Source organism: Protopterus annectens, chromosome 9.part0 (assembly GCF_019279795.1).
Source record: "Protopterus annectens isolate FY-2018-M chromosome 9.part0, PAN1.0, whole genome shotgun sequence".
Taxonomy (NCBI): domain Eukaryota; kingdom Metazoa; phylum Chordata; order Ceratodontiformes; family Protopteridae; genus Protopterus; species Protopterus annectens.
In genome coordinates, this window is record NC_056743.1 from 1,740,672,449 (window position 1) to 1,740,691,394 (window position 18,946).

Genomic DNA, 18,946 nt, shown 5'->3' on the forward strand with positions numbered 1-18,946 from the left:
GCCACAGACAAAAGATCTCTCAAGCTTCTTCCTTACCTACAATGCACCATGCCAATTATCTCAGATCCTCGTTTTCTATTTCTAGCTAACAGACATGGTCTACCAGTTTCTCTTGCGCTGTATTGTATAAGTACATTTTTTTTCTACCATCGAACAGTCTTTTCTTTAGCTTACCTTTTAACTTTTAGTCTTTACTCTTTCTGGCTTAGGATCTCTACTGTTTTTCTTTCTCTCCCTTTCCCTTATGACTTTGTCGTATTCCTGACATACTATTGATGGTATTTCCTTGCCTTACCTTCTCTTCTACTGTCCTTAGAGTGTTGTAATTCTTTATTCTTGTACTGCTTCTGCTGTCCTTTCTCTCCCTTTCATATTTAGTACTGCTAGATACTATCATTGGTATCTCCTTTTCCTTATGACCTGGTCGTAGTTCTTCATATGATTGATGGTATTCCTCAGCTTTCTTTTTCTATCCTGTTTAAAAAAAAAAAAAAAAAAAAGAGTTGCTTACTATTTTGAATTGTCTTTATCTTGAAGTTGCCTCTCTCAGATGCGCACTTACTTTGCGTGTACTGCTTAGGTCCATTTTACTTATAGGAAGAATGCTCGATTTGCCATTGATTTAATCTGTGCGGCTTAACTGAACATAAAAATAAGTTGACATTAAAAGGTCACCTCCGTTCCTGTTTTGGAGAAGCCATATCTCAGTCTCCAAAGTCGAAGCCTTCCACCTCATCAAAATCTTCCTTGGACTGTTCCCGGAAAAGGAGTGCTAAACATCCAGTCTCAACCTCGGATCAGAAAAAGATGAAAATTCAGGGTCCGACTCCTCTTTCAGATCCTACGACTTCTAAAGTGACTATAACTGTTCCGGCTCAGTCCAAGTTGGATCTGACAAAATCTTTGGATCAGACACAGTCTTAGGATACTCTATATAGACCTTGTACTAGAGATTCTCTGTTGGTTGACCCAGTACTTGACATGCTTCCATCACCTTTTTTGCAGAGACCAGCAGCCACTCTACACTCAGAAGACGATGTGGAAAGAGTGATGAGGAAGATCCTCTCTCTACAAGGGCAGATTTTTTTTTTTCCCTCTGTGCCTACCCCTTTGGGTCAAGTTGCCCTACCTTCCACCACATCACCCATGCAAGTTCCTCCTCTTATCTGTTGTCTTAGAGCTTCAGGTTCCCAGTCGTCTGGATCTGTCATTCACAGATCCAAGGATCTCCGTATCTTCAGATCCGATATGGTCTCTGAGACCTCAGATCTTTTCAGATCTGGAGAGCTGTCAGAGCTGAAGCTTTCCTGCTGGGTCCGGGCTCCAGCATTCGACTCCGACGTTTTCGGGGCCATCTCTGTTCCTCTCCGCCTCGGCACTGGACAGTTCAGCTCCATCTTCCTCTTTGGGAGTGATGCCGAGGGATCAGAGAGAGGGGATGATTCAGAAACCTGGTTTCTCAGATCAGAGCCTCTCTTTGGCTCCTTTGAGTTCTGCTTGCGAGGCTGTGAAGAGAGAGTTTGCTACCTCTGCAGTCCTGACGGAACCTTGCCCCTCAGATCCTACCTATTCCACTGTGCTTACCCCAGTGCCTGGAGCCTGAACAACTCTCTCCATTGGGACATTCTGTACCAAAACCTCAGGTTCCCTCTCGGGGAATTCTGATTTCCTCTTCCAAGACTTCCCCAGAACATCCCACTGAGGAAGTACCCAGGAAATGGACATGCAAGAGGAAGCATCTAGACTCCCACAGGAGTCTGTCACCAAAGATATGGGTTTCAACGAAGGCAAAAAGGGTCCCCACAGTCACCTCATGAAGGTGTTCCCTTCGGAGACATCCTAGAATTTCTGAAACAGAGAGGAGGCTGGACATCCTCCAACCCTACACCAGAGGAATCCGTTCTCCTAGAGGCTTTTGGTACAGGACTCTGTACGTTCTGGGTGACTCTGCCTGCCAACAAGCTTATGGACATGATCTCTAGGCAGGTATGGAAGAAGCCTGACTCCATAGAACCCATACCTCGGAGACCGGATAGGATAATGGCCCCACCTGCGGACAGACAGTTTTGGGGAAAAGGAGTTCCAATTGATGCCATGGTCATTGCGGCAGCCGCAAAAAAGGAACTAGCTGATGAGAATTCCACTGTCCACCCACCCCAACAGAGAGTCGCAGGCAATGGACAGACTAGGGAAGCATGTCTTTGCTTCAGCAACCTTTGCCTTGCAGTCGCTGAACTATCTGGCACATTTTGTTAGACTTTCAGAGAGATTTTACAAAGGAATTCTCAAATGCTGTCTCAGGAACCACCCTCTGCAGAGATTAAAGATTCAGTAACTTCTCAGTTGGCAACCATGCAGGCTATATCCAGTAGCTCAATGAGGTCAAGTTTCTAACATAGTGGAAATAACCTGACGAGCTGCAGGTTCAAGCATTTCCATGAGGAGGCATGCCTAGATGCGCTTGTGTGATTTTGTGGAGCCATTTAAGTCCAATTTTATCAATGCTTCCTTTGATGGAACTACCCTTTTTGGCCGTAAAATGAAAGAAATGCTGTCCAGGTGTGAGAAAGATGGAAAGAACTTGTCTGCTTTGGACATACGTTTTTCTGCCCCCACCAATGATCCTTGTCCAGGAATCAGTGGAGTGGCTGGAAAATGTGGTTAAAAAAATCCCAAAGTCCATTTCATGACACACATGGAGGAAGTGCCCCCAGAGGCAGACAGGGGAACTCCAATGGTTGTTGTCACCCTCATGGCAGAGGTGGCCTGCAAAACCAAGGTTCATGAGAATCTTTCTCTGATAAACCCTACCAGTTCTCCTGAATGGAGGCCCCAACTCTCCAGCTCTGGGGATAGTCAAGGAAGGTTGCCTCTGCACCAGAGAGGCTAAGTAGATTTAACAAAAGACATTTGGGTGCAGAGGAGTATATCCAGAGGTTATATAATTCCAGTTTCCCCTACTACTTCCAATTCCCAAAAAACTCACCAGTGTTCCATGCTGTCAGAACAATCAAGCAGCTATTCAGATTTGAAAGCTGCTAGAAAAAAGTCATCCAAGAAGTCCCACCAGACCAGACAGTATCTGGAATTTACTTGGTTCTTTTTAGCCCAAAAAGACAGGGGACTAGAGACTTATTTTGGATCTCACAAATCTAAACAAATTTGTTCAACAAACCAAGTTCCTGGTAGTTACGGTTCAGTCCATTCTGCTATCACATAAAGATAAATAAGTGATCCAGAAAGTACCTATGCTTTTGGCTCAGAGCCAGTCACTACCAATTCAGAGTACTGCCCTTTGGACTCACCACAGCCTCCCCGTGTGTTTACCAAATGCATGGCAGTAGTAGCAGCATAACTTAGACTGCAGGGATTCCAGATGTTTCCCTACCTAGACAGCTGACTCTTTACCATTCTGACCAGGCATCAATTCATGCATTCAAGAGATCAGGATGTCCTTCTATTCCCATGTTGCACTACTCATAATGTGAGGGAGATCCTCGCCTAGGTGACCTGAACGTCTGGCCAGTGTACCAAAGAGTTGAGCTACTGTAAGGTACGTGTGACGTTGCACATAGAACAGCCGACATTGGCCATAAAAGTGACGTCGGCACATACCATCCTCAGGACTTGTCTGACAACAGCTTCCACCATCCGTCTGCTCGCCAAAAGTTTCCTTCAATTCAGATAAGTGCCCAGTTGGGGAAAACCTTTTACGCTACTGCATGCTTGTTACAGATTAATGTCATCCAGGAAGGGCAAGTGTCACTGTGGAAGACAGATTCCACACAAAGACAACCACAACCAGTGTGTTTTCTGTCTGGGTTCCAATCATGACTACAGGGCCTGTGCCATCTGTCAGGGTTTTGTCCCTAAAGTGCTCTGCAGTCATCTGTCTGCCCTTAATATATATCTTGAAAACAAGAGACTTAAGGAACTAGCGCTAGGTATGGAAGGTACTCCAGGTCCTTCGGGTGAGCCCCCGAAGAAAAAGGCAAAAAAGTAAGGGCTGATTGTTCAGCTGCCCCTCTCAAGGCCGATGAAGCCTCGGAGGTGTGTACTGTGTCTTGTACTCCTCTTCCAGTGAGTACTGTTTTAGAAGCTGCTATGAGGGGGGGTTCTTCAGCATATCCACAGAGGTAACGCAGACATCCATTATGGACGATAAGGGGAACCGCAGCTCACTCCTTCAGCTGTTCCTCGTAGTACCTCCCCTTTTCCTTCCATTTAGGTTTTGCTGGTTCGGAAAATAGGCCTACGTTGGCTCTTCCTTTCCAGCCTTGGGTTAAGCCTTCCTCTCAAGAGGAAACAAACAGCAGCATGCATCTCCTAGTCAGGAGCCTTCCGCAGACTGGCAAGCATTTTCACAGGGGATTTTGAATGCCTTCCTGGTACTTGGGCCTTCCTCTTTACAGCCACCTGCTCCAGCATCTCCTATTTCCCCTCCACCTAGGAGTATATCTGCTGAACAGGAGCCCTCCGAAGAAGAGGAATCATCTTCTGACAAGTCCCTGGCCTACTCCACTCAAGTAGAATATCCGCTGCGTTATGCCTCCCCTGAAGTTGATTCCAGAGGAGGATATTACATTTGGAGAGATTATCTCCAGAATGAGGGAATTTTTCAAGTAGGAAAGCTCCCAGGTTTCAGAAGTACAAAAGAGATACTATGACCTCTTACAAATAGGTTCTCCTGCTCTTTCAGCCATTCCACCTGTTTTGCCAGCTTTCCAACATGCTTTTCTTGTAGCATCAAAAAACCCTGATTCACACACTCCTGCTCCAAAAAAGGCCAGACAGGTTCTGTAAAGTTCCTGAAGACAGTAGCCACCTGTACAAATGTCCTTTTGCAGACCCATTTGTGATCTCTCTCTCTCTGCTGAAAAAAACACTAAGTTACTGCCCTCCACCAAAGTCCTGCCCTCAGATAAGGACAGTAATATGATGGAGAGAATTGGGAAAAGGTCTGCACTTCTGCTCTAGCCTTTAGGGCCTTTAATTATCAGAAACACATCTAAGTATGTTCTGGCCCTACTTTCACAGGCCTCTAAACTGCTGACAGACTTTCCAGACTGCAACAAAATCCCAGCTTTCTTCCCTCTTGGCAGCTTTCATCCCAGGTTACCAGGCATTCCATTAAATGTAGCTGTGATGCAGTTGAAGTGTCTGCAAGATCAGCAGCATCTGTTTCTGTCTTCCAGAGATTTTCCTAGCTGAGATTGCAGCCTTTGCCTGAGGATTTCAAGGCAAAACTTTTGAATGCACCACTGTTTAATACCGCCCTATTTGACTCTAATGCTGCAGCCCTGTTCAAATTCCTTGAAGAGAAAGAAAAGAACTTCAGGAACTTAAACATTTTTTTCTTTCCCTAGTTCCTGAATACCATGGGAACTACCCTTTTAGGCCTAGTTTTGTAAGGTAAAGACCCATGCACCTTTCCAGCAACACAGGAAGGGTACGCACAGGCACACATCTCCTAGGTCTCAGCCACCCTTTATTCAAAAAGCCCCCTTTCCAGACAAGCCAGGTAGTCTGTGACTACCTGGCAATCTTCTCAGAAATCTTTCTTTCCCAGTGCCTTTCTCGTTTCCTTTCAAATTGGACAAGCATTACCACAGATAAATGGGTCCTGTCTATTGTACAAGGAGGAACCAGGATCCAACCAAAAGACACACTGAGGCACAATAAGCTAGCGCTTTCATCCACTTTTAATGATGTGAACTTCTTCAGAAAAAATAATAATAATGACCACCTACCTGTCTTTTAAATGATTCATTACAGGAAATGATGTCATAATCTGCACAATCAAATAAATTTAAAGTAATAATACTATATAAAATGATTAGTATATCTATAAAAATGTATATACATACATATAAATACTACATGTATAAATAAATACAATATATCGGTATGTTATTACATACCTTATATTTATCTATATTTTAAAAAACATTTTATATTAATGACTTCATTAAGCCCTGGATAAATATCAGCCCCAAAAAGGAGCTGCCAAAATGCTTCCTTCTGTTCTAATGTGTTATCAATGTCACCACCAAACATTTTTTTCTCTACATAATCTAAAACAAAAAATTCAAATTTCTTAAAATCCGTGCAGGAAAGAGCATGTCTAGCTAAAGAATTGTTTTTATCTTTTTTCTTTATAGCTAGAACATGCTCATAAACTCTGCGTTTTAAAACTCTTTTTGTTTTACCTATATAGTAATTTTTGCATGTGGAACAAGTAGCCATGTAGACTACATTTTCACTATGGCAATTAAAATATTTATTTGCCCAGAATGTTTGTCCCAAATGTTCTATTGTGATAAAGGACAAATTACACATGAACTTACATTGTTTACAGTCCTTACATGCAAAAGTACCTTTTTTGTTACTAACTGATCTATCTTTATAAGTTTCTAACTTCTGATAAGTTTCTAACTTCTGTCTAATATTTGTCACCTTTTTGTATGTAAACTTTGGTAAATGACCCAAAGATATACTTAATTCCTTGTTACCTAAAATAATTCTCCAGTTCTCAATAATTTCCTTTATACACCAAATTTCATTTACTATTGGCAGAGGAAATGCTATATTGAATTCTTGATTCTTTCTTTTATTACTATGATGTAAACATCTTGGAGCTTCCACTATTATGTCGTCAGAAGACAAAATGGGCTGAGCAACACCTTTTCTTAAGAGTGAAACCTCTTTTTCTATTCCCTCTAACCACCTTTGGTCATAAACCCTTTGGAGAAATAATTCTCTAAGAAATGTAAGCTCATTCCAAAAAATATGTTCATCTGAAGTGAGCCTACTTAATCTGATCATTTGACCCTTAATGACACCTTTTTTCATGTGTGTTGGGTGCAAACTATCCCTGTGCAAATACTGATTTGCAAAACATGACTTCCTATAGATTCTACTCTTAAATTTTCTTGTAACATTATCTATGTTGAGTGTCAAATCCAGGAAATTGATTTGTTCACCAAAACCACCTATTTTGAAAATTAAAAAATCTGTAGTGCCATTAAGGCCAGATACAAATTCTACAAATTTAGAATGTTCCCCTGACCACAAAAAAAGCAAATCATCTATGTATCTATGGTATAATTCTACCTTATTGTAACCAGGGTGTAACTTCAGGAACCTATTTTCCCAATTGGCCATGACTATGTTCGCAAAAGCCGGTGCCACTCTTGCTCCCATAGCTACACCTGATATTTGCTTATATAATGTGTTATTGAATTTGAAAAAATTATTATCGAGTACCAATTCCATTAATGTACATATGGTGTTTACTTTTTCACCTGAAAAATCAGTATGACATATGAGATAGTCTCTCATGAACTCTAAACCTACTTCCTGATTAATAGAAGTGTACAAACTCGTGACGTCTAGCGTACAAAAATATATGTCTCTGTCAGGCATTTTATATTTACCTAAAATCTCAAGCAAGTGCCAAGAATCTCTTAGATAATGTTCTGATTTTTGTACTATTGGATTAAGAACATTATCTAACCATATTGAAATATTCTCAGTTTTAAATTGTCTGGCAGAGACTATAGGTCTAAAAGATGGACTTGTTTCGTTATTTTGAATTTTAGGAATTCCAAAAAAAGTGGCCATTTTTGGATGTTCCACCAATAGAAAATCATAATCAGCTTTGTCAATTTCCCCTTGGCAAAACATATCAAACAAAAAGGTATCAATTTTCCTAAAACTGTAGTTGACAAAGTGTAAAACTTTGGAATAAGTGTCTGAATCTTCTAATAACGTACTGAGAGATTTTTCATAAACACAGGTGTCCATGATAACTATTTTTCCCCCTTTGTCAGCTTTCATAGTTCTGATGTTAGAATTCCTACTTATGTTTTCCAAAGCAATTAGTTCAGCTTCAGATAAGTTATTTTTAACATTGCCATATTTAATCCCTCTAAACTCTTTTTCACAAATGTTTTGAAATACTTGCAGAGTGTTCACCAATGGGGGGTTAAAGACACTCGGTTTACTAAGCTTAGAATTTCCCTGTTCCACTGTGGTGTTAACATCATGCAAAATATATTGAAGGTTAAGTTTACACAAAAAAAGCCTAAAATCAATCATTAACTTGCCAATGTTCATCCTGTTGGTAGGAATAAAAGAAAAACCTTTTCTTAGCACACTGTTAGTCGCTGCACAAAAGGAAGTACTACTCAAATTGACAAATATCTATTGTGAAGTTGTCTCTTGGAGGTGAAATCACCTCCGTTTGTTCTTCCCCTTTGTCTTCCCTTTCTGCTGCGTCACATTGTACCATTTGGTAGTCCTTTTCATGGAAGGCCCTTGTGTCCGAAAAGGGCCAGTAACATGTCCACTGGAATGTCCATTGCAAGTAGCCACCACTCCAGCAAAACTAGTTCCCACTTTTACTGTGTTGTTTGCAGTACCATTCACATTGACACTCTGTTCATCATTGACCAAAAGGGCTGGTACTTCATTCACTCTAGGAAAAACCTCCTTGTTTCCTGTAGTCAACCCCTCTTGGAGATTGGCCACCCTGTCGACCGAGGAACTATTGTTAATTGAAGGTACTGTGGTGACACTCACATCAGTAATACTGATGTAGGCCTGATTCGACCTGTATGCTTGAATGTCTCTCTCTAACTTGTTTTGTTTTCTAGCTATAATAGTAGCTCTATGTCTGTCCGCCTTTGCTTCAATACCATTATATAATGTTAAAAAATTATTGAAGCAAATATAACTTTTTATACTGTCATCCTTAGATTTAATACTGTCCTTAAGTTTAACTATTTCTTTTTCGTAGTGAGAGACAAGCACTCTCATCATGGCCAAACCAGTCTCATTGTACAATTCTATTAAAACATTGCACAAATCGTCACCAGGAGAAACACAGTTGGGGAATTTCGCGTTCTCAAACCTTATGGACTATTTCACGATTAATACATTCCCTAAATATTTCACTTCCAAAGTTAAAGACACATACTTGAAAACAAGTCTCCAGTTCAAAATACACTTTTTACATGAATTGGAATCATGTAATTGTTTACTTACAGTTTCATTCATTGGAATCTCTGCTAGGTTTGTAAACGGGTTCTCATAAGGTTTACTGATATAATTCCATACAGGATTATCTGCCATACTTATGCGGATTCAGCTCCCTCACCATTTCGGTTCACAGGATTTTCTTCACTGCAGGCTTCCGATGACTGAAATGGGCGTGGGCAACCTCCAACTTCAGGTCTTAAAGCGCCCTCGCCCTTTTGGACCTTTTTGAAGCTTAATTGTTCTTCCAAACAATTTTTTACTATCTTCGTGATAGTACTCGTTAGTTGTAATGAAAAGACTGATGTAGTAGGCAACTCTTCACCTCTTTCAGGAACTGGATAGGTGGAAAGATTTAACAAGTCTTCTTGTGAAGAAACCTCAGCTGCCATCAATGTTGGTTCCAAAACAGAAACTGAAACAACAGTAAACCAAGCTGGAAAGGACAAACTAGTAACTTCAAAATGGAAAAAAACAGGATCCAACCAAAAGACACACTGAGGCACAATAAGCTAGCGCTTTCATCCACTTTTAATGATGTGAACTTCTTCAGAAAAAATAATAATGACCACCTACCCGTCTTTTAAATTATTCATTACAGGAAATGATGTCATGATCTGCACAATCAAATAAATTTAAAGTAATAATACTATATAAAATGATTAGTATATCTATAAAAATGAAGTTTTGAAGTTACTAGTTTGTCCTTTCCAGCTTGGTTTACTATTGTACAAGGAGGTTACTACATGACTTGAAAAACCACTCCTCCCCCTTCATAGGGATTACACAACCCCCAAAGGACCAGATCCACCTTTTCCCTCAAGTCATTCAAGACTTGCTGACACAAGGCACCATTCAGGAGGTTCCCTCCTTGGAAAGATTAAAAGGGTTCTACTCCAGGATGTTCTTAATTCCCAGGAAGGATGGCCTTGGAGACCAATTTTAGACTTAACTCAACCTGTTTTTCCTAGTCCCTCCTCACCCTGCAAACTCTGTTTCCACTCTTGCTACCTCAGGCGTACCTGATTTCCTTAGACATCAAGGATGCATACCTTCACATTCCCACCCACACACTAATCAGGAGATTCTTACATTTTTCTGTTGCTTCCTCTCAGTTTCAGTGCTGTGCTTTAACCTTTGGACTCTGTACAACTCCAAGGGTATTCACAAAGTGTTTGGCTCCAGTCATTGCCTTTTGCAGAATCCAGTGTATTCTCATCTAGCCTTACCTGGATGACCTGCTCAATCAAGCAGAACATCTAGACACTTTGCAACAGGACCTTCAAAGCACCATCTCCTTGCTCCTCAGCCTGGGATTCACCATCAACTACAGCAAGTCTTACCTTTCTCCCTGTTAAGACCAGGTTTTCCTAGACTGCAGGATAAGGACAGACCTTATGAAGGCTTTCCTGCCTTTGCAAAAGCTTCAGACTTACTTCCAACAGTTGCTTCCTCTATCTTCTGTGACTGCCAGGGAATTCCTCAGGATGCTAGGGTTCATGGCTTCAATCATACCAATGCTGCCTCTAGCCAGACTCCACATGCGAAAGTTCCAGTGGTACCTGAAAATACTCTGGTCCCAGCATGCTCATCCTCTAGAGTTTGTCCTTCCACTTCTTTCCTGCCTAAAAAGGAATTGCTTTGCCTGAGTCAACAAATTTCTCAGAATCCAGGACTCCCCTTTCAGCCACTTTCTCCAGTTCAAGAAATTTACACAGATGCTTCAGATCTGGAGTGGGGACCAACTCTAGGAAACCTAAAGGTCCATCAATAGTATGAACAGCAGTGCACACAGAGCTGAACACTGATGCATATCCACTCCCACTGGGAACCTCCTCTTTGAGACCAAACACTATTTATACTTGAATCATTGGGACCTTGTATGTAGCATGCACTAATTCTTCCAGTGTTTCTGGGACTTTGAACCACTACTAGATTGCCCAAATCAACTTTCTTGGAACCTTGTCACATGCTTTCTTCAAGTCTATGAATGCCCAGTTGGACTCTTTCCTCATTTCTATCTTCTTTTTAACTGACTGTCTCACTGCAAACATTGGCTCAGTTGCGCTGCATCTTGATCTGAATCCAAACTGTTCATTTCCCATCTTACTTTCTACTACTGTGCACATTTGTTTATCCATCACCCTCTTCAGAACTTTCATGCAGTGCGACAGTAGTTTGATATCTCTGTACTGCCCACGGATGTGAATGTCCCCTTTGTGACACTTAGTACAGTAAATCAACAAAATATTCTTATCCTAATCTGAGTGCAGTAAATCAACTAAACATTCTAATACTGACTTGGCTGGCTGTGGATGCAAATGAAACATTTAAAGTGTTGCAGGCCTGTGGTTGAGTGAGCAGTAGTCTGCTTACTATTGATCCTACTGCCAACCTCTCCAGTAGACCACATCTTCCAGCTTTCCCTGGTCTGGTTTCTTCTGGCCATGAATCTATGTTGGTTGTCATTTTAAATATTGTTGTCCCCAGCAAATAGATTGTTAGGTTTTTATTATTCCTGCACTTTGCATTGTATGTATGTTTTTTAGTATTTATTATGCAGTTATACTGATTTTCTTTTTTTCTGTATAGTTTTATTTGTAAAATCCGTAGTAATTAACCATTTAAATGTGTAAACTAGGAACACAACCAGCCTTTTCTTCCTGAGTCTCTCTAACTTTCCTGCCACTGCTCTTAGGCTAATAGGTGTGTTGTTCCCTGGAAAGTGATGCCATTGGATCTAGGTAATAAAATGCAGGCCATCAAGGTGTATGTTATCCCCTTGATTCTAAACACTAGGCAAGCCTTGATCTGTCAACCCAAAGGGAATTTATGGACAGTAGTGCAAAAAGTGTTAACTTTCATTTGAGAAGTAGAGGAAACATAGAAAATGAAATCAAGATAAATAATGGTTTCAAAAGGGAGCTACAATCAAACACTGAGGTTATATATGTCATTCATGCTCAAAAGGAGTACTCTGAGAAATATTCCTGAAGTTATGTATACTGTGGTAAAATACTTTGTAACAGAAGTATAACTTGCTCAACCAGCATCCTGTGCTGGGATCACGAACTAGTGCCCCACCTGTCAGCTCTTCAAATGAAGAACAAAACAGTCTACTCCTTCTACTGACACACCAACTTAGTAGCCAGTTACACAACAGGCCCCTTCCCCACCCCAACCAGTCAGGTCCCATTTCTGTACCGTGCCACCGACCCTCCTTCCTGTTTTTTGTACAGAAAATATATATTTCATTTAAATTGTAGCAGACTGCTTGGTACAATACCCTATAGTGCCTTTTTTAGGGCAAGGTTCAAAGGACAAAACCACCACCGTAACAGATACAAGCATGCAAAATGAAGGTAATGCTACTCATTGCTAGAAGTCTAAACCTCAAAATGCAGTCTCTCGAGGCACTCCTAAAAATGGAGAACATCGATATCTGTGCAGTAACTGAGACCTGGTTCAAGGCTCCAGAGAGCACCCCTGCAGTACCAGGCTACAACTCTTACCACACTTTTCGGCCACAAAGCCAAGACCGAAACACTAAAGGTGGAGGAGTGTCCATATTCACCAAGGATATTCACACCTCAGGTTAGTTGCCCAACACAATGCATCTGAAATTCTCCAGGTGCAACTAACACTAGGTAAAACTGCAATCCAAATTGTAGCTTGCTACAGATCTCCCACCATGCCCCAAGATTCTCACTACACCTTTCTAAACTTACTGGAAAATATTAAGATACAACCAAACACCCTAATAATGGGTGATTTCAACTACCCTGCCATTAACTGGGGAAACTACTCGGGTACCAACTCCTTTTCCCAACGGTTCTTGGAATTCATAAATTCCAACGCCCTGGATCAACTAATCCATTGTCCCACCAGGGGCTCCAATATCCTAGACCTGGTCATTACCAACATGGGAGATAGATGCTCCACACCAGTGGTCACCCCCTCATTTATCAGGTCTAACCATAAGTAAATCACCCTTGACATCCACATCCCACCCCCCAGTAAGAAAACCTCCTTAAAAAACTTCTCCAAAGCCAACTTCATGCTACTGAAGTCAGAAGTGACAAACTTCATGACACCCATGCAGATGGGATCTCAAGGTTCAACTGCAGAATCCTATACTAAGGCACTGTATGAGCACATCCACTTGTGCATGAATCGTGCCATCCCAAATAGAACCAAGATGCTCTCCTCCAAAAAAAGGAAGCCAATCTGGTGGTCCCCTGCTCTAAACAAACTGTACAACAGAAGGAAGAAACTGTTGCAGAAAAGAGGAAAATCCCAGGATGCATAAAACTCCCTCACCAGCCTCAATAAAAAGCTGAGATTCCTCCTAAAATCCTCAAAAGCTAGCTATGAAAATAAAATTGCCAAAGATTCCAAAGACAACCACAAGGCATTCTATAGTTATGTCAAGAATCTAAATGGCAATGCTCAGAGCTGCTCCGAGCTACAACAGATTGGCATTAAATATACTGATCCCAAGGATATTGCCAATATCCTGGCAGATTGATTTAGTGCCAACTTCACCCCCTAAAGGGCCCAGCTCAATACCAAAAGATTGCCAAATTCCAGTAATCACGGCCACACAGGTAGAAACCGCACTCTCCAAAGCTAAGAATACAGCATCCATGGGACCAGATGACATCCCAGGCTGTGTACTACATTATTTATTTTATTATTTATAAATAAATAAAAATAAATCAGTCTGACAAGCCTGATCTGCAAGGGCATGGAACGCATTATCATGGAACTTATAAACAAAGACATTGGCAACCTTCAAACACTGGACCCCACCCAGTTTGGGTTTGTGAAGGGCCAATCTTGTCTCCTGAACCTGATTGACTTCTTCAAATCAGTCTCCAGAGCTGTGGACGAGGGTACACAGCCTGTCTGGACCACGCCAAGGCCTTCGACACCATCCCCCACTCTGGAATCATAGATAAACTTACTAAGCTGGGCATAAATCCCTACGTCACTCGATGGGTTGCCAACTGGCTTACTGACAGAACCCAGACTGTAAAAGCAGCTGACTCCAAATACAGCTCCAGACAAGTGGAGTACCTCAGGGTTCAGTCCTGGGACCACTCTTGTTTGGCATCTACTTCTTTGAAGTACAGGCCAACACTAAGGGACTCTGGCTTACAAAGTTCGCAGATGACTGCAAACTGGAAGCCATTGTTGAATCCCCAAATGATGTGGATATTCTACAAAAGGGCCTTACAGAAATAGATGCCTGGTGCCAGAGCCATGGGCTCAAGCTTAATGCCAAGAAATGTATAGTTATCCCTTTTGGAAAAAAAACATTTACCCATGAATTACCACACAGGTGGCAGTACACTAAACATCGAAAGTGTGATGAGAGACTTGGGGACACAGGTGGACAGTGGTCTTACATCGCCACAACAGTCAGGAAATCCTTCTTATGTGGCACACCTCATCACTAAGGGCTTTTCATCCAGAAAAAAGGAGGTCTTGTCCCACTGTACTCATCCCTCATTAGACCCATTATAGAGTATAATGTCCCGTTTGGTATGTACCTCACAAGACATCTGCAACAACTGGAAAGGCCACAGAAATACCACAAGACATCTGCAACAGCTGGAAAGGCCACAGAAATACCTCACTAAAAGAATCACAGGCCTAAAGCAGATGCCATATGCTGACTGTCTAAAAAAAACTCCAGCTACTCTGCTTAACAAATAAGGCCATGTCAAACCTGAGCTGTTGGACATGCTCCACTTAAAAGAAATCCCAATCTGTCAGAGCCACACGCTCCAGGGATCTAAACCTTGTCATCACAATGAACAAAACATGCTGGAGGGATAGGTTCCTGACCCAGAGACTCCCCATACTCTGGAATAAACTGCCCATACATGTCGAGCAGAGCGCCTCCTTGGCCCTCTTCAAAAGGAACCTTGATGATTGGCTGGGAGATTCACCCCAGGGATCATGTCAGTCGCCCTGCTAGACAGGGGTCCAGAGAAGTAAATATTGTGGGAAGAAATATCCAGGGAATTGTAATGGCTAGACTTGTATAGGCCCTAGGGCCGATAGCCTAGTACCAACCTATGAACAAATGTAGCAAGCAGTTTGCTACAATTTATACCTACAGTGAACAGGTTTTAATAATAATAAAGAAATATTTCTTTGTTTTAATGCATCTTCCACCCTGCACGTAAGCTACATTCATACTGTAGTTGTATGCTAGTTTGTCGTCAGCAGTAATCAGGAGATAACAGAAACAGAGAGCGTCTTGTGGACAAGGACAGTGCCAGAAAAGCTTTTCATGCACACAGGTTCACTGGACGCCTTGCAAAGAGGATGCATTTTTACATTTTACACCACTACCATAAAAGGACATTTCCTTGTCATGCACCTATTGGCAGGTTTTTCTACATTTGGGGTTCATGCACTGCAGAAGGACGTGCTAGAAACTTGGATATTTATATTGCAATGCCAGAGTGTTCTGCAGAATGAAAAGCATGAACAATGCATCAGCACATTACAAGTACAACAGTGTTGCCAATGTTTTTTCATGTGAAATGTTCACTTTCAAGGAAAAGAAGTAATGTTATAGTCTTTCCTATGGACATTTTTCATGAGTTTGTGAAGGATTATTCTGATTTGTGTAGCTCCCCAACTTTATCCATGGAATTGTTTGTATCCAGTTTTTGTATTCTGTTCCCTGCCTGCCATCTCACAGAATGAAGATTGTGCAGTAAAGTAGCATGTATCTAAGCAGAAAATTCTCAGGGAAAATATTGCAGCACCACGTAAGAAACGCATGCCAGGTGGGCCTGTCAGTGGCAGTATATAAATTGTTACAGTATTTCCTTTAAAAGCCTTTAAAGTTGCTTTTTAACGAGGGCCTTTGATTTTGGCTTGCTTGCTTCTGCCATCTTGCAAGAGTCAAAAATTGTAGTATTCTCCAAGTCTTGTAAGATATAGGTAATTACACACCAGTAACTCTCCCAAAGCGACCGGTGATAAAAAGACACCAAATAAATAAATAGAAAAACACCAAGACTAAACGTCCAGGAAAAAAATAATGAAAAGAAATTCACGATATAGCATCACAAACTGTTTAATGGTCACTTTCATCAAAAAGACTTCATCAGAAATGTTTCTGTTTCAGAGGTTTTTTATTTATTTAAGATGCAGGTAATTATTGTCCACTTTTCGTGATAAATACAAGCTAAACTTTATGCTAGCATCTTGACCAGCAGATTAACTCATTTGCTTCCAGATGTTATCCATCCCTTGCAAGCTGGTTTTATTAATGGCAGAGAGAGTTCTGACCATATGCATATACTTTGTATTTGATAAGCGCAACAGAAATGCATGCAACCAGTGATGGTGGCGCTTCTTGATTTTGGGGAAAAAAAAGCTTTATAATTTGATAATGTGAGAATATATATGACATATTAAGGAAGTTTGGATTGCCGCCCATTCATTAAATTGCTGATGGGTACTTTGTACATCATTGCCAGTTTTCTGGGTGAGAGAATTGCAGTGTTGCCATTTATCCCCTGCCCTTTTTCTACTAGCAGTTGAGCCCTTATTTTTGTTAAGGCATCACCTGACCCTATCTGTTTGGAATTTTTTTGTAGGCAATAGTAAGAATTTTACTTTTTTCCAGATGACCATCTCATGCCAAGGAATGAAGGTCTGGTTGGGATTCATGGGCAGAAAAAATGGGCTGTGGAGCTGTCACTTACCCTGGGAATGTCTGGCTTGCATCCCCTCCAAAATGAATGGGCTGATTGGGTGCAGGTAGAGGAGCCATTGGGTGAGATCCTTGGGGGGTGGGGGGAGATCTAGTCTGAGGGTAGCAGATGAGGTCTGCATTTTTGACAGTAACTTAAACCCTTTAGAGATGAAATATTTGCATATATTTTACAGTCATCTTCAGGCCAGATATACTGAGTAGAGTATATTTTTTTTAGTTAGCAGAATTAAAGAATGCTTTGATGGAAACTTCAGTAGTATTAATAAGTAACATTTTCTGTTTCTTTATGATTGACACAGTTGCACTTTTCTTTTTTTTTTCCTAGACCAAGGAGTTTATTTTTTCTGAGTTGCTAGCTTTCCTTTATTCTTCAGCAGACCAAAACAGCTTAATGGAGGAGTCTGCAGACCAAGCTCAGCGCCGGGAGGAAATGCTGCGAATGTACCATGCTCTGAAGGAAGCTCTCGGTATAATTGGTGATATCAGCACTAGCACAGTTTCTTCACCAGTCCCACCTCCTGTAGATGATGCATGGATTCAGCCTACTGGACACAGGTACTCTTTAGCCAAGGGGACATTGGATCAGACTGAGCATGAATGTAAGATATAATAAACAGTTCAACTGTATTTCAACATAATTCAACTGTACATATAATTCTGAATCTCTTAAGTTTACATTATACATCACTAACGATAAGAAACTATTGGGAGGTTTGTAGAGTATACATTGATCCTCTTTTTTTTTTTTTTTTTGGACGGCGCAGTGGTTAGCATCGTCACATCACAGCAAGAAGTTCCTCTGTGCAGTTCTCAGCTGGGGTGCCTTCTGTGCGGAGTCTGCATGTCCTCCCTGAGATCATATGAGACTCTGGTTTCCTCCCATATTACAAAAACATGCGCCTGGGGCATTTCTCCCTGGCCCGCCCTGAAAATCAGCTTGTTCCAAGTCGGACTTTCCCAGTGAACAAATGGTAAAATAAAAATTGAGTGTAGATATGTTGTTTGACCTCTTTGACCTCCAGATGGCATTCTTCAGCTTTGATTAACAGAGCAGCCTTATAAGGGAAAAACCTCTTCCTTTGACCATTGATGATGTAAGTGGAGACACTTAAATAGTAAGAGAGGTGATCCCTTTTTGTTATGCTTTGCCACTTTCAGTAAAGAAGAACATAGGTTGGCCAGTTCTTTAAATAAGTCCCATTTTTTTAAATTTTTGTATGTTTATCATATTGATCACTCCTGCAGGAATTCCTGATATGCGTAGGATATTAGCAGGAGGTGGAAATGATCTTTAACAGTTTATATATTTATTTACATGTTTTTATCAGGATAGACCAACTGGCCAGGTTGCCCCTTTTCAGTGGGGGCTGGGAAGAGCAATGCTTCCAAGAAATTACAGCTAAAAGAAGCAGTAGTAGTTATGTCTCCACACAGGAGTTAGGATATATTCTGAAATCACAGTTGCTAAACGAGAGCCTGGCTATAAGATGCATCATGTTGTCTGATCTATTCTGTATTTATATATATCTGGCTGAGGTAAAAAAAAAAAAAATATATATATATATATATATATATATATATATATATATATATATACACATACATATATAATATATCAATACTGTGTAGCACATAGTTTGTCCTTATTTTTTATGCCCCTTTTTTCTCAGTTGTTAATAATTATTTATTTTTTATTACATTATTAATGACACCCCCCGCCAGAAATAAGTGCAAATAAAGTCCTGCTCTCATAACCATTATGCTTCTCCAGAAGACTTCCATTTTTTTTTTTTTTTTTTTAAGGAGAGAATTACAATTGCATGTGTGTGTGTGTGTGTGTGTGTGTGTGTGTGTGTTTATCTTTTCTTTTCTTTTCTTTCTTCTGTCTTTTTCTTTTTTCATTTTTTTTTTTTTTCATTTCTTTTTCATTCCATTTTCTTCCTAAGTCTAAAATGAAAGGGAAAAAAGTGAAGAATTTTCTAAAAAAAAAAAAAAGTTAAACAACTATGTGCTGCCTTAGGCCACTTGGGGGGGTGTGTGTGTGATGCCCAAGTGTGTGTGTTTATATAATTGAGAGTGACTCATTCTTCATTCAGCTGCTGGTGTTAAGGTTCATTTTCCAGTCAGCAAGCTGATGTCTGCTGTAGCTTTGCTTTTCTA

The 18,946-nt window shown here is 40.8% G+C and overlaps 1 protein-coding gene across 1 annotated transcript in view; it reads left to right on the top strand.

Moving 5' to 3' along the window:
* The window catches only part of DNM2 (dynamin 2), a 1,995,561-nt gene that overhangs the window by 1,756,440 nt on the left and 220,175 nt on the right, over nt 1-18,946 (top strand). The window contains exon 20 of the mRNA XM_044082335.1: nt 17,112-17,341. Within this exon, the coding sequence (XP_043938270.1) occupies nt 17,112-17,341 (230 nt within the window). The remainder of the gene's footprint in view (nt 1-17,111; nt 17,342-18,946) is intronic.